The sequence below is a fragment of the Melanaphis sacchari genome, unplaced genomic scaffold, assembly GCF_002803265.2.
Source record: "Melanaphis sacchari strain LSU unplaced genomic scaffold, SCAv2.0 Contig1_pilon_pilon, whole genome shotgun sequence".
NCBI classification, from domain to species: domain Eukaryota; kingdom Metazoa; phylum Arthropoda; class Insecta; order Hemiptera; family Aphididae; genus Melanaphis; species Melanaphis sacchari.
Window position 1 is genome coordinate 3513429 of NW_020270976.1, and position 15646 is coordinate 3529074.

The window sequence follows — 15646 nt, forward strand, 5'->3', positions numbered from 1 at the left end:
TATGACCCGCTGGTTCAGGTTCCGTATTTGTTCAAAAACAAAAATAATGTATAAAAATATAAAATGATTAGTTATTATAAGTTAAATAAGTATTAAACTATTATAAAAATGATATTTTAAAAATATAAAACCATTTTAATTTGGTATATGATTCAAATATTGGATATATGAACTGGTTCAAAAACAAAAATAATGTGTAAAATATAAAACCTAAATTTAAGTTAGTGTATAAGTTGAATATTATTAGTTTCAGCTAAATTAAAAGAAATAATATTGTAAAAATGCTCTAAAACTGATTTATTTTAGGTATGGTTAGTATTGGATTTCAGCACTAAGATAAAAAGAAATAATGTACAAAAATATAAGCTAGTTTAAGATAATTATATTAAATATTAAGTATCTAATAAGTTAGTATAAGTCAAACATAGTGTACTTAGACTGGGATTAAAAACATATAAAAATAATAGTATAAAAGTATAAGAGCCTAATTTAGGGATAATATTTAGGATGATAACAGGATATCAAACACTAATTAATAAAAATATTATAAAGAAACTATAAACTGTTTATTTAGTATAAGTTAAATGTGATTTCTAAGCACTATAAGATTAAAAAGAAATAATATAAAAATATGAGCAATTCATTTAGCACTGGAGTTAAATATAAATATAATCATCTCTAAGTTAGTATAGATAAACTATAAATATAGACTGAAGTTCAAAAACAAAAATAATGTATAATCACCATAAAACCTAATTTAAGTTAATTATATCATTTGATATATATTGATGTCTAATTACTAATTATTAAAAATTATGAAATATAAAGCCAATTTAGAATTTAATGATGCTAAGTTAATGTTAAATAATATTAGGATCAATAAAGATAAACCTAAAATGTATGAACTGGTAATAATAAAATTTGTAACAAAAATATAAAACCCAATTTAAGTTATTATAAGGATACAAATGTTAGATAATATCAATTTCAAGTTAAAAATAATGTTTAAATATAAAACCTATTTAAGGTGAACATAAGGATAAATATTTGATCTCTAAGCACCGTGTAAAAATATTATATAGAATATAAAGCCGTTTAATTTGGTATGGATTATAAATATTAGTTTCACGCACTGGTGTAAAAATAGTAATGCCAAAAATATCAATTTAAGTGATATAATATGAAGTTAAATATAATGTACAGACACTGATTCAAAAACAAAAATAAATGTAAAATATAAAATTCTGGACTAGGTATTATAGTTAAATATTAAATATTCTAAACGCTATTATAAAAATAATATTTTAAAAATAAGGCTTCATTTAACATTTAGATAAAATTAAATACCAAATATCCTATTAAGTTAGTATGATTAGACAAAATACTGTGACACAGTAAAAACAGAAAAATAGCACAAAAACCTGCCTTAATTTACAAGTTGGTATAGAAAATTCTGGAAACTCTGTGGATAATATAACTGCTGGTAAAAATAATATTTTAGTATAAAACCAATGCTGTTGTTATAGGATTAAATATTAAGTAATATTAAAATTCAGTACCAGATTGACTTGCTAAAATATAATTTGAGATTTAAAAACAAAAATAATGTGCAAGACATAAAACCCATTTATTTTGTACCTGAGTTTAATATTAGATAACATAGACTGATTAAAAACAATGTATAAAATATATTAAATTTAAATTGTTATGGATTAAAATCTTGAATGTATAGACACAAGTTAAAAATAATGCTGCTAAAATATAAAAACTAATTTAGTTAATTGTAGGATTAAATATTGAAGATAATCTAACTAGTATAAAAACATATGGCTCTAAAACCCGTTTAAATTTAGTATAAGTTAAAATATTGAATTTCTGTGCACTAATTAAAAATAATAATTTAAAATATAAACCAATTTAATTTTGCTTATAGCAGTTCAATATATTGTTCTAAGCACTAAGTAAAAATAATGTATAAAAATATAAAACATTTAATTTAGTAGCAAGTTAAATATTAAATATCTATATTAGTTAATATAAGATAACATAAATGTATAAAATAGTTCAAAAATAAAAATAATGTATATAAAAATATAAATTATTTAAGTTATTATAAATTTAAATATTAAATGTCCAACACTAATATAAAAATAATGTACAAAAACTCTAGTATTTTAATTGAGCTCAGTTAAATATTGGGATAATATAGACTAGTTTAAAAACAAAAATAGCATATGTATAAAATATAAACCTAATTTAAGTTAGTATAATTAAATATTGATAAGATGTCATAAACTTCAATTGTAAAAATAATGTATAAATTAAATTTAATTTAAGCAAGATAAATTAACTTATAAGATAGTTTTAATACAAGTGTAAAAATAAAAATAAATTAAATAATAAAACCAATTTAAGTTGGTATAAGTTAAATATTGAATGTCTAAATTATAATAAAAATAATGTAAAAATATAAAAATATTTAATTAGTATAAGTTAAATATTTGAATTAGCACTAAGGTAAAAATAATAATATTAAAGCCATGAAACCAATTGCAGTATTTGTAATTTGTATGATTAAATATTATTAAAATAATCAAAATGTAAATCTTTATTAATAAATCAAGTAACATAAATGTGAACCAAGTTATCAAAAACAAAAATATTATAAAATATAAACCTAAGTTAAAGTTTAATTTAATATAACCAAATATTAGATGTCCTAGTACTATGATATTGAAAAATTGTATGATATAAACTGAAATTTTAAATTGGTATGGGATAAATATTCATCTAACTCTATAGAGTTGTTATAAGATAAACATAAAGTATGGCAGACTGAAGTTCAAAAACAAAAAGTAGTATAAAAATATAAAATGAGCAGTTACTTTATAGGATTAAATGATAAATGTCTAAACACTATTATAAAAATAATGCCAAAAATACAAACCCATTTTATTTGGTATAAAATTAAATATTGAATGTATGAACAAGTTAAAAATAATGATACATGTAAAAATACCATAAAACCTGGTTTAAGATGTATAAGTTAAATAAATAAATGTCTGGCAAATTCGACAGGTATATGGAATTAAACATAAAATGTATAGACTTTGGTTCAAAAACAAAAATAAATGTATAGAAATATAAAACCTGTTTAAGTGCGACCGCTAAAATTAAATGTGAATGTCTAAGCACTAACAATAAAAATATATATGAAATATAAAACCCATTTAATTTATTTTGATTTAATCTTAGTTTCTAAGCACTAATTAAAAAGAAACAATAATAATAAAATATAAAACTGATTTATTTATTATAAGTTAAATATTAAATGTCTATTAATTGAGTATAAAGATAAACATAAATCTTAGACTGGTTCAAAAACAAAAATAAATGTGTAAATATATATAAGCTAAATTTGGTTCAGGTATACCATATAAGCAAAATATTGAATATCTATGAGCACTGATGTAAAAATTGTATAAATATAAAGCCAGGAATTAAGTTAGACATAGGTTATTAAATATTAAATCTCTATTAAGTTGGTATAAGATAAACATAAAATGTATAGACACAGTTAAAACAAAAACTCCGTTACAAAATGCTATAGCTTAATTTAAGTTGGTATAGTAAATGTGAACAGTATCAAGTACTTTAATTAATAAAAATATATATAAATATAAAGCCCATTTTTAAATGGTATAAGTTAAATAATGAAGGATTTCTAAACACTTAGATTTAGCAAAAATAATAAAAATATAAAATCTAATTTAATTTAGTATAAGTTAAATATTACAGATATCTAAGCACTAATATAAAAATTAAATGTAACTATAATATTAAAATTTGAATTTAAGCGAAAACTAAATTAAACATAAATTAATGCAATACAAGTTCAAGAGCAAAAATAGTAACCGCTAAATGAAACTAATTTCGTTAGGCTAAGTTAGAAGCCTTCAGTGTTTAAACTTTTACTAGTTAAAAATATGTATAAAAATATGCAATACCCAATTTAAGTTGGTGTAGTGATGATTTAAATATTGAGATGTCTAACTAGGTATAAAAATAATGTATAAAAATATAAACCAATTTAATTTTATTATAGGATTAAATGTTAAATGTCCTATAGGACAGTATAGGTTAAACATAGATATATAGTCTACAGTTAAAAACAAAAATATATTGTATAAAAATATAAAACTAATTTAGAACAGGTATAAATTAAATGTTAGATAATACCAACAAGTTGGTATGGATAAACATAAAATATTATGGAGCCAAGTTCAAAACAAAAAAAAAAAAAATAATGTATAAATATATAAAACCTAATTTAAGTTAGTATATGTTGAATATTGAATGTTTAAGTACTAGTGTAAAAAAAAAAAAAAATCGTATAGAAATATAAAACCCAATTTAAGTTAGTATAAGTTAAAATTTGAATGTATAGACACAAGTATAAAAAAAATAATGAATAAAATATTAAATTAAATTTAAGCAAATATAAATTAAACATAAATGTACAGCCACAAGTTTAAGAAACAAAAAAAAAAAATAATGTATTAAAATATAAAACCTAATTTAAGTTAGTATAAGTTAAATATTGAATGTTTAAGCACTAGTGTAAAAAAAATAATGTACAAAAATATAAAATCTAATTTAAGTTGATATAATAAGTTAAACATAAATGTACAGACACAAGTTCAAAAAACAAAAAAAAAAATAATGTATAAAAATATGAAACTATGTTTGTGTTAGTATATTTTAAATATTAAATTTCTAAGCTTTAGTGTAAAAAAATATAATACATTTTCTAGGGGGGGGGTGCAATATTATTATAAAAAATAAATGAAGTTTTTGTTTAAAATATTTTATTATACTACATCATTATGTTTTGTCATTATTTCAATTAGGTATTATTATTTTACATTTTATTCATAGAACAATATCATGTTATGTCATTACACATTAGGAAACAAATTAAAATTTTTAGGGGGGGGGGCAAGTGCTCCGCCTTGTTCCTCCTAGGAATGCCCATGTAACTAGCCTAGCTCTGTGAGAATGCAGATGCTTCTGACAAAACCGCCAGCCTCTGGCTGGATTGACCACATCGTTTATTTTGCCAGTGCATGTGCACTCACCACCCAAGCGAGAGCTTTCAATACAAGATTCTGTGAGTGATAATTGGAGCTTTGCTGTTCAATAAGTTAATTCAGTGATGTTTTTTATGTGAACGCAGGTGTTCAGAAAGTTGTCTTCTCATTTGTGTTACCTAATTTTTTCCTGACAAGTGTCACATATTCACTGCTGCAAATCTGGTAAGGTGCATGAATGTATGATTATATTATTATTTTATATTTTATATTAAATTTACATAGCGGTGTACTTGATCATATTTTCGAGAATTCTCTGTAGATTAGGAAGAAAGTTATAGCTTGAATTTAATATTAGTATCTGACAAGCTATCTGATGAATGATTATAATTTTCAGCACTCATATAGTTATATGTGTAAAAGTATATCGCCCCAGTTACATTTTTACTTACATTTATCTTTGCTTTATTTAATTTTATTCTCCTATTTTTCTCGTTATTGCATAAACAAATTTGTTAAAAATTTGATTTACTAAAAGATTGTTGTTTACCCTTTTTTTTTTTTTAATTTATTTTTCCAATTATAAAAATTAGTTCTGGGAAATTTTGGGATCCCAGAATTTTCTGGGACTCGTCCCGTAAATATACCACTGGTACGTGATATAGCTGAGGTAACTCTCGTCATCACACACCATTTTATGTATTTTATCGATGGTTGAAACCAAGTATTAAGCATGGGTCTATATAGATTATAGATCGAATTTATCACGCAGTCATTAAATAAATCGTAAACATTTTCCCTTATACTTTTATTTTTAGGAGAAGTCACTTTATTTGTCGCCTTTTATTTATTAATAGTTCTGTGCACAGTTAACTCGTCAATTCCCTTAGATTTTGAAATGATCTGTTTTATACTTCTCATGGACATGTTAGGATCATTCACCAAATTTGCTTTATTTATGTTTATAATTCTTAAAGTTCTATGTTGTTTATTAACTAAAATAAAAGTATTTTTATTTTTTAAATTTATACGTTTATACAATTCGAGAAATATAATATTGAACTAAATAACACGTTATACAAGTTGTACGTGAGAAATATCAGAAAAAAATTAGTAAAAAATAGCACCTATTGTGTAATAATTATATATGAATGTTTCAGTTGTTCCATAATAGATAACTTACTTTTCCTCGTTGTAGTGTCATACTCAACAGGTGGTATTGCGACGTCTGCAGACACTAGCGCTTGGAGACATGTGAAACTGCGAATGATTTCCATTTGATGAGTGGGTCAATTTAAACTGAATAGTTTTTTTTTTTTTTCTTAAGTATTAATGCGACTATGTTTATCTAGTGGATCTCTTATAGAGTGGTTCAAATGTTAAACTATTTCTTGTAAAAATCATGGTGAAGAATAGGGGCTTTCTCCTGCTCCGACGGGGGTTGGCTTGGAATTGCACGTAATGGTGCAAAATTGCACCATTACCGGGATCGATCCACTTTAAATTATCAGGACAACCTTAAATTCAGATTTTCTGAGTATATCGGATCATAATGTGTACTTAGGAAAATATTAATTATCTTGATCATTCTACTGTGGCCTTTAATGCTATGATTAAAAAATCATAATGAAAATTGTTGTGATTGGTTATCATAGGTGTTGCTGTTTTTATTTTTCACGTAACCTGAATACGTAGTGTATCACCAAAAAATCTTCTCTGCTACGAAGTAATAATAAATTATTTATTTAAAATTTTTTAATTTATCAGTACAATATTATATAAATATTATATTGAGAAAATGCATAGGTACAATATAAATATAAAAGTAACATAGGTATTCTTGTGATTTATTTGTGTATATAACAACACTACTTATGATTTTAAATAATTATAAATTTATATTTAAAGAATTAGATTCCTACGGCAATCAATTTTTATTTTACACAGGTAAAGCTGTTTAAAATAGTTTTTGGTTTCCCTTTGTTTTAATAATTTCGATTTCAAAAATGTTAAAAATTGAAATAAACTGAAACTGCAGAATACACACAAAGTCAATATTGAAAAAACTGATTTTTATTACGATTCAGAGTAATAATTTTGTAAAGATCTGTGTTTATGAGTAAAATAGAAGAAAACACGACAGTAAACGGAATCGGAATTAAGAGTTAGGATAATGAATAGCAACGCCACCGCATTAATCTGTCTTATAATAACTTATCTGCAATGCAATTTCCATAGTTATCACTAGATAGAGCTAACGTATTTGTAATATTTAATAAGTGATTTTTTTTTTTTATTATCTATTTAATATTCATGTTCAGTGAGTCTGATGATACTGTGACGAGTACAGCTGTTGTTTATGTACTGCATTGCCGGCTGCAGTCGGTTTAATTGCGATAATATGATATATTATGAATGTTGAATTTTTATTATTTCATAAAATATTGATACCTTTGGTCTTTAACTATATTAGCTTTCTAACCTATTTATAACTTGCCATTAAAAAGTTGCATGTAAAATATTGAACAGTACTATCCGTTTTTATTTATATATTTTTTTTGATTTAATATCGGAATGAGGTGTAATGTTTTTCAAGTGATCGTTACGTTATATTATTGTGTATAATTATTATTTGTAGTATTTATATATTATATAGGCAAGTTTTTTATTTAAAATTGTGTAAAAACAGTTGTTGCTGTATTTTTGACAATGTTTTATTTTAGGACTTAGATCCAAGAAGGATTTGACAATTTACTGTTTACATAGTTCATGCGAAAATTATGGCATCTGCTACACTCATAGTGCGCCATTTTCCTCCACAAATTTCGTCTGAAGATAAAGAAGATTTTCTCAGGTATTTTGGTGCCAAATATGTTAAAATATTGACATCAAAAACAAATCGGAGATCTATTGCGTATGCGAGGTAATTTTTTCAAAGATACTACCTATTTTTATTTTGTTTTGTTTACTACATACTATCTATAATTTTAGATTTGAATCTCAAGAAATTGCTGAAGCTGTTATTCAGCGGTTGCACCAAAAAGAATTATTGGGCCATAGGTTGACTGTTGAATTGTCTGCAAATGATCTTGATGTAAATCTAATGAAATGTCCTAAGCCACTACCAGTTATTGAATGCAATACTGATGAAGTAAAACAGTTACAAGAGGATTATTTAAGAAAGTTAAATAGTTGGTCTGCTGAAATCGACCTAAACCAACCACCGCCACATCATCTGCATTACAGTTATCCTGATCCAAACCCATACATACTGTCAAATATTGCCAACGCATTAGCTTACAATCAGAAGTTCTACTATCAAGTCTTACACTTGATGAATCGCATGAACCTACCTGCACCTTTTGAACCTGTCATAGGTAACCCCCTGAGTAAGTTTATGAAAATTGAAACTGCAGATAAGTATACCACTACTGATGAAACCGATCCAGAGCTCTCAGAATCTGAGATGGAAAGTGACAATGAAAGTGATCATAATATAGAACCTAAATTATCTTTATTGAAAAAGAAAAAATGCAAAGTTATAAATCCTAAACGTTTAAAAAACGTTACAACTACAGTGGCTAAAAAGGCCAAAGTTGAATTAGCCAATGTTTTTGACACTGTTGAATGTGAGTTACCAAAGAAAATTGAAGTCAAAGTATCTGCAGAACTAAAACCTGTCGAGGGACCAGCTGCAGATACTGAAGGAGGATTTGGTGTAATATATTCATCAAAGAGTATTAACAAAGAAGAAGATAAAAAAGAAAGTGATTCAGATGATGATTTAACAGGAGATTGTATTAGTAGAGAAGAATTAGCTACAAATAGATTATCAGATAAAGATATGAATAATATGCCTATTTTTAAAAATTATTATCCTGGAGCTCCATCCTGTAGGTTATATATAAAAAATTTAGCCAAAACTGTATTGGATAATGATTTAAAATACATTTATAAGAGATTCATCAAATCTGGAGATCTCAAACCAGGAACTATGTACGTAAAATTGAATAATATTTACATATCAATATTAATTTTTGTTAGAATATATTATTTTATGTTTTATTTTTGTAGGTTTGACGTAAGACTGATGCAAGATGGGCGTATGAAAGGTCAAGCTTTTGTGACATTACCAAGTGTAGAAAATGCCCAACAGGCACTGAAAGAGACTAATGGATATATTTTAAAAGATAAACCTATGATAGTACAATTTGCTAGATCGGCTACGGCAAAATAAGTATTATAACACTTAATTACTTATAAATATGTTTATATTTAAAATATTGTACATAAAAAATAATTAATAATATATACAAAAAAAAAAAAAAAAAAATTAGTTTCTTCTTCTCCTCACTCTGGAAATTCTCCACGAGTTAGGTTCTTCATATTTGTTATAAAGTGGTTCTAGTCGTTGATTCTTTTTGAACTTGCTCAATTTTGTTGGATCAGAGAATTTAAAGAATGCTGGTGCAAATTCAACAAGCCACCTTGGATCTATTGTTGTCACCTCACGCATGTATTCCTTGGTGGTTTGAACCAGCTCGTGATACATAACCCTGATAATAAAATACATTTAATTTTTATGAGTATCGTTATGTGTAATATTTGTAGATAATTTATTTATTTATCAATACAAACCATTCAGGTTGTCTGTTGAACAAGGCACTGCTCGGATGAATGTAGACCGCCTGTCCATCAACAAGAGTACGATAACCTTCTTGTGGATCTTTTTTAGATGCATTACGGAAAAATCCAGAACAAATAGCTTTCTGTATTCGAGCTGTGTTTTTACCAGCCGAAACAACATCCAACTTATGTCTACAAAAATTTAGAAGTAGATATAAAATTTAATCAGAGTTATAAGTATTGATAATTTAATCATTACCGGTCCATGATTCCAAGCAATTGTTTACGAACATCTTGTGCTCTTTTCAGTGTACGTACTTGGACGAAATTCTCATAACACCAAGCATTACTAAATTTGTTATTTTTCCAAGAATTATACACTGCCAAAAGTGTTAAATGATCACCTTCAACTTGATTGAATTTAGCTTTTTTCTGATCAGCCAATGCTTGTTTATCTTTTGGTCTATAAAAAACATTTTGAACAGAAAGCATGGATACAATAGTCAATATCTCTTCGGAACATTGAAGATGAACAGACATTATCAACATTTTGGAGAGGTTTGGTTCCAATGGAAATTCTGCCATCTAAAATAATATAATATTTTTCTTTATTCAACATTCAATTTTTTTAAAACAGATACATACTCGTCTTCCTAATCTGGTAAGTAAACCTTCATCATCTAATGCACTTAAAGAATGCAATGATTCCAAGGCCATGATTAAACTTTCAACTGGTGGAGCATCCATGAAGTCAAAATGAAGTAAATCATTAATGCCCATAGTTTTCAGTTGCAATACCTAGAGAATAATAATTTTTAAATTGAAACTGACAAATGAGTGAATGTTAATATTTAAAAACTTACTGTAGTTGCTAAATTTGTGCGCTGTATTTCAGGCACAGGTGTTGGCAACATTTCATCTCTATAGGCTCTCTCTGTATAAAGTCTATAACATTTGCCTGGTCCAGTACGGCCAGCACGACCAGCTCTTTGTTTGGCTTGTGCCTAAAATAACAATATTTTATTAAATATTTAATTAATTTTGTCTAAATAATAAAGACAATATTTAAAATGTTTTACTACACTAATATATAATAAATTGTTTTTGTATACTATAGTGAATTATTATTAAAAAACATATTAAATAGGTAATATTTTAATATTTTTTAATGTAAAAATTAGTACTATCATACTATATTAAACCAATATCCAAAAAAAGTAATAACAAAACGTACTTGTGAAATTGGTGTGACGACTAGAGAATCCATTCCAGTTTTTGAATTGTAAACTTTTTGTTTTACAAATCCAGGATCGACAACATAATAGATACCATCAATTGTTAATGAAGTCTCAGCAATATTTGTTGCGATTACAACCTGAGTAAATAAATTTAATAACCAATATATACATTGTGTTTAACATGAACATTTTTTTAAATAGTTTGATAGAATACTGTTTTAATAATACTTTTCGAGATCCAGGAGGGGCTGCTTCAAAAATTCTGGTTTGCATTTCACTAGGTAGAGCTGAATAGACAGGTAAAATAATTAACTCTGGTATGTCGGGTCCTAATGACTTCATTCTCTCATATAAAATTTCACAAGCTGTATCAATTTCTTCTTGACCCGTCAAGAAAAGTAATACATCACCAGGTGGTTCACGTAAATGTATTTGCATAATTGTAATAAGTGATGCATCTAAATAGTCAGTCTCAGGTTCTTTAGTATATAATACTTCTACGGGGAAAGTACGTCCAGGAATTGTGAATATGGGCGCTTCAAAAAAGTATTGAGAAAACTTCACAGCGTCTAGAGTAGCAGACGTTACTATTAGTTTAAGTTCTTTCCTTTTCGTGACAGCTTGTTTTAACAATCCAAATAAAACGTCAGTGTTTATTGTCCTTTCGTGAGCTTCATCCAACATGATCACAGAATAGTTTTTCAGGTCAAAATCTACTAGACATTCACGCAGCAACATGCCGTCTGTCATGTATCTAAAAGAAATAAAAAATATTTTGATAGACTTACAAAAAATATTATTAAAATTAAAATAAATATAATTAATCATACTTGATAACAGTTTCTGGACTAGTGCAATCCTCGAAACGAATAGTGTAACCGACTTCTTGTCCTAATCTGCATCCAAATTCTTCAGATACTCTTTTTGCAACAGACATGGCTGCTACTCTTCTAGGTTGAGTACATCCAATTTTACCTCTTGAAGTAAACCCAGCCTCAGCTAAGTATTGAGTAATCTGAGTGGTTTTTCCAGAACCAGTTTCTCCAATGACAATTAATATTTGGTTGTCAGTTACAGCCTATTGTTAATGAATATGAATAAATGTGCATTTTTAATAATTTAAACATCACTCAAAGATTTATTACTTTTATGAGTTCATCTTTGAGTTTATAAATTGGTAAACTTTGTCTTTGTTCCAGGAGAGTTAGGTTGGTCTTCATTCCAAATGAACTTTTTTTACCGCCAATAACATGTTTTTTCCATTCCGGTACATCTTGTGCAGTTAAACCAATTCCTCGCATGTTTGAAGCTAATTGTCTACTGTCATCTAAATATTTTTGAAAATTAAATGAAATACATTTTTTACTGTGCAACTAATATCACTTACTATCTGGTAGAGGATCGATCCAATTTTTAGTAACATTTTTAGGCACAGAATCCATTTCTTGTTCGCGCTGTAACATTTTATGTTCTCTACGTTCCTTGGACAATGCACTTTGCATCATGGCTGCTTGTGCGAGAGAGCCATCTGGATTTTTAACTATACGAACCTGAAAAATACAAGATTAAGATTAATAGATTTTTAATAGTTAACAAATTAAAGTAAAAATAAGGTGATGTATGTATTAAACATTATTTTATAAGTCAATTTATGATTTCACACAATAGCCTAACACTAACATTTGTAATATTTAAAATAAATCAATAAATATATTTAGAAGTGAATATTATGTTTTGCTCTAAGTGTACTACATACTGGGCTGAGATCATGGAGATTTCTACCATGACCATGTAAAAATGGAGGTTCATCTTCAACAATTTCAATTTCAATATCTTGTTCTTCTTCAGTGTTGTCTTTGGGTAAAATACCAGTTTCTTCATCAAAATCGGGAAGTTCGCTTTTGTCTATACAATTGGCTGATATCATCTATAATAATAATAATAAAAAAAAAAAATAAGTAAAATAATATTTCATTTTTAAATTTATTTATTTAAATGTATTTACTTGTTTAATTTCCCAACGCTCTGGAGATGAAATCTTATTCATACGTTTTAAATTTGTCATTTCATCAGCATCAGCAATTGTCTGTAATTCTAATAAAGAAGTAGGTCGGTCAGGGTTACGGCCACCCATCATATCATCGTCTTCACTAGAATAATTAAAAGAGAGGTAAAAAATAAATTATGTTATCTAGATATTTTATAATATACTCTAAATCTCCAGGTTGTATCATAGGGTTTAAGTCTTCTCCAGTTTCTTGATCAACGTCTTTCATGGATAATGAAATTTTTTGGTTACCACTTATTGATAACACTTTTACCTGTAAGAATTGAATAGCTAATATTTTGACAATTCACAGAACTATTAAGCATGTCTATAGTTGTTCAATGATACTCACCATAACTTTATCACCTCTTGAAACGACGTCACTAACAGAAGTCACTCTTCCTTTTTGACGTAATTGTGAAATGTGTACAAGTCCTTGGGATTGACGGAACATATCTAATTGTACAAAACAACCAAAGTCTACAATATTTAAGACTTTACCAGAATACACTTTTCCCAATTCTGGAAATTTGCTTTTTGATTCAATTCTAAATGAAACAATAGATACACATTAAAAAATAATTTTTATACAAGACTAATCTACATTAGTATAAATTGAAATATTTTTAAGAGCAATTCAAGTATATAGAAAATAACATACTCTTTTTCATATCTTTCTTTTCTTTGTCCATCTTTGCTCCTGCTTCTTTTAGTATTGTGATGATCATATCTATCTCGATTTCTGTTTCGATCATTATTTTGATCTCTTCGCTTTTCTTTACTTCTATCTCTATATGATTTGTCTTTATTGTATCTATCCCTCTGTCTATCACGACTCCTACCCCTCTGTCTATCACGACTCCTATCCCTCTGTCTATCACGACTTCTATCTCTCTGTCTATCACGACTCCTATCCCTCTGTCTATCACGACTTCTATTTTTCTGTTTATCGTGACTTTTGTCCCTACGATGTTTTTCTCGACTTCTACTTCTGTTTTTAGAATTTCGCCTCCTGTGTTGTCTATCATGACTCTTAGATCGACTTCTGGAAAAATGTTTATCATGTGAAGCATTTGGTGGGTTAGTTTTATCCTCCCCAGTACCACTAAAAATAATCATTTAAACATAATATAATTAGATAGGTAAAAATAAATTTTATTTTTATTTTACAAAATTTAATCATACTTGGAGCTAAGAATCGGAGCAAAAGACTCTAATTCAGCCATGACAGCACTAATGGGGTCATTTTCTTCACCAACAATTTCATTGGGTATTGCTAAACCCGGAAATTTACATGCTAATGTATCATTTTTGTCAATATTATCATATAATTTATTTCCAGATTGTTTTGATGTTTTCGGTTGCATATGTTGTATAATACGCAGCAAATTAGCAATAAATGAATCCTTGAAAAAAAAAAATGAATATAAAATATATTAATATAATATATGTAATAATTAAAGATAGGATGTTGATGAAATTCTCATTTTTTTTTTTTTGATTTTATAAATACTATCTCGGTTAAAAATTTGTTTTATGCTTTCTTGGTTCAGAATATACAAATTAATATTTACTTAAATTTTAGATAACAAAGAAAATTTGTATATTTAAAAATAATAACATAGTGATTAACATTTATTGTTTTCGTATTATAAATTTTAAAATATATGTTATAATTTAAAATACAAGTGATTTTACACACATATGCTGCTCATAAACACTTATCAAGTATTATATTTAAACATTTTATGGAATATATAAAATAATTTTAGTTTTTATTCATAAATTTGAATTACTGTTTTATTTATTTTAACTGGTTGCTACTCAGACAAACAGTAAAAATCAATTAAAATATTTTATAAATATTTTTTTTTTTACAACCAATTAAATTAATTTTAATTATTTAAGTAGATTTTTTTGGTCAATATATTTTTATTCATTTAAGGCATTTTAGAGTGTTTTTAAGGTCATTAATGTCCTATATCTAGTGATAACAATAACAACTTACTGAAAATTCAGCTCCATTTTTCAAAAGAGCTTTTTTGAATGTTTCTAACGTATCGTTGTTGAATGCTAGGTCAATGATAAATTCAGCTAGAAATTAATACAATTTATAATTTAGAAAATAATACAATGCTATATAATAGTAATATGATAGACCAAATATTATAATAAAATGTCAGGTTCAATTATGTCTTACCCAAATCTTTGTCGTTGAGTCCCAAATGATTTTCTAATTCGGTACATATTTTCGACACTAATGACAAATGTTCTAATTTCGTCAATTCATCCATATTTACTTGATGGCATTAACTATTTACAATTTCAATTTTAAAATCAAAAGCATGATCACCAGAACAGTGAAAATGTACACCAACGGAATATTATCAGTGAACAACAAAAATCGTGTTTTAAATTAATGTTTGAAAACAATTGATACAGATCGGGAGTCCCAACGTTGCGCAAATGATTACGTTTGGTTTCTGTTAGGTTGGTGTCGTGCTTATCATTGAAACGAGAGACTTTTCAATACGATTCTTAGTCAAATCACTATTATTATTATTATTATTATTATTGTAATTTATAATACCTACACATAAAAAAATCATAAATTTTTATTTTTCGAATAATTGAGATTTAGTCGA

At 26.5% G+C, this 15646-nt stretch overlaps 2 protein-coding genes across 2 annotated transcripts; one reads left to right on the forward strand and one right to left on the reverse strand.

Annotated features, from left to right (window-relative positions):
• The first annotated feature begins 7426 nt into the window (after positions 1–7426).
• LOC112593054 (RNA-binding protein 40-like) lies at positions 7427–9522 on the forward strand. The gene is made up of 4 exons (XM_025337286.1): positions 7427–7746; positions 7814–8013; positions 8082–9086; positions 9165–9522. Exons 2-4 carry the CDS (start codon positions 7871–7873, stop codon positions 9325–9327), a joined length of 1311 nt encoding a protein of 436 aa, XP_025193071.1. The 5' UTR covers positions 7427–7746; positions 7814–7870; the 3' UTR covers positions 9328–9522.
• LOC112593053 (ATP-dependent RNA helicase DHX8) lies at positions 9424–15295 on the reverse strand. The gene is made up of 18 exons (XM_025337285.1): positions 15202–15295; positions 15010–15095; positions 14187–14407; positions 13663–14106; positions 13354–13549; positions 13166–13275; positions 12960–13104; positions 12711–12881; positions 12342–12504; positions 12100–12281; positions 11785–12032; positions 11183–11708; positions 10951–11091; positions 10580–10720; positions 10362–10514; positions 9976–10301; positions 9729–9908; positions 9424–9646 (listed from the first exon to the last, which is right to left on the reverse strand). Exons 1-18 carry the CDS (start codon positions 15293–15295, stop codon positions 9424–9426), a joined length of 3750 nt encoding a protein of 1249 aa, XP_025193070.1.
• Positions 15296–15646: the final 351 nt, after the last annotated feature.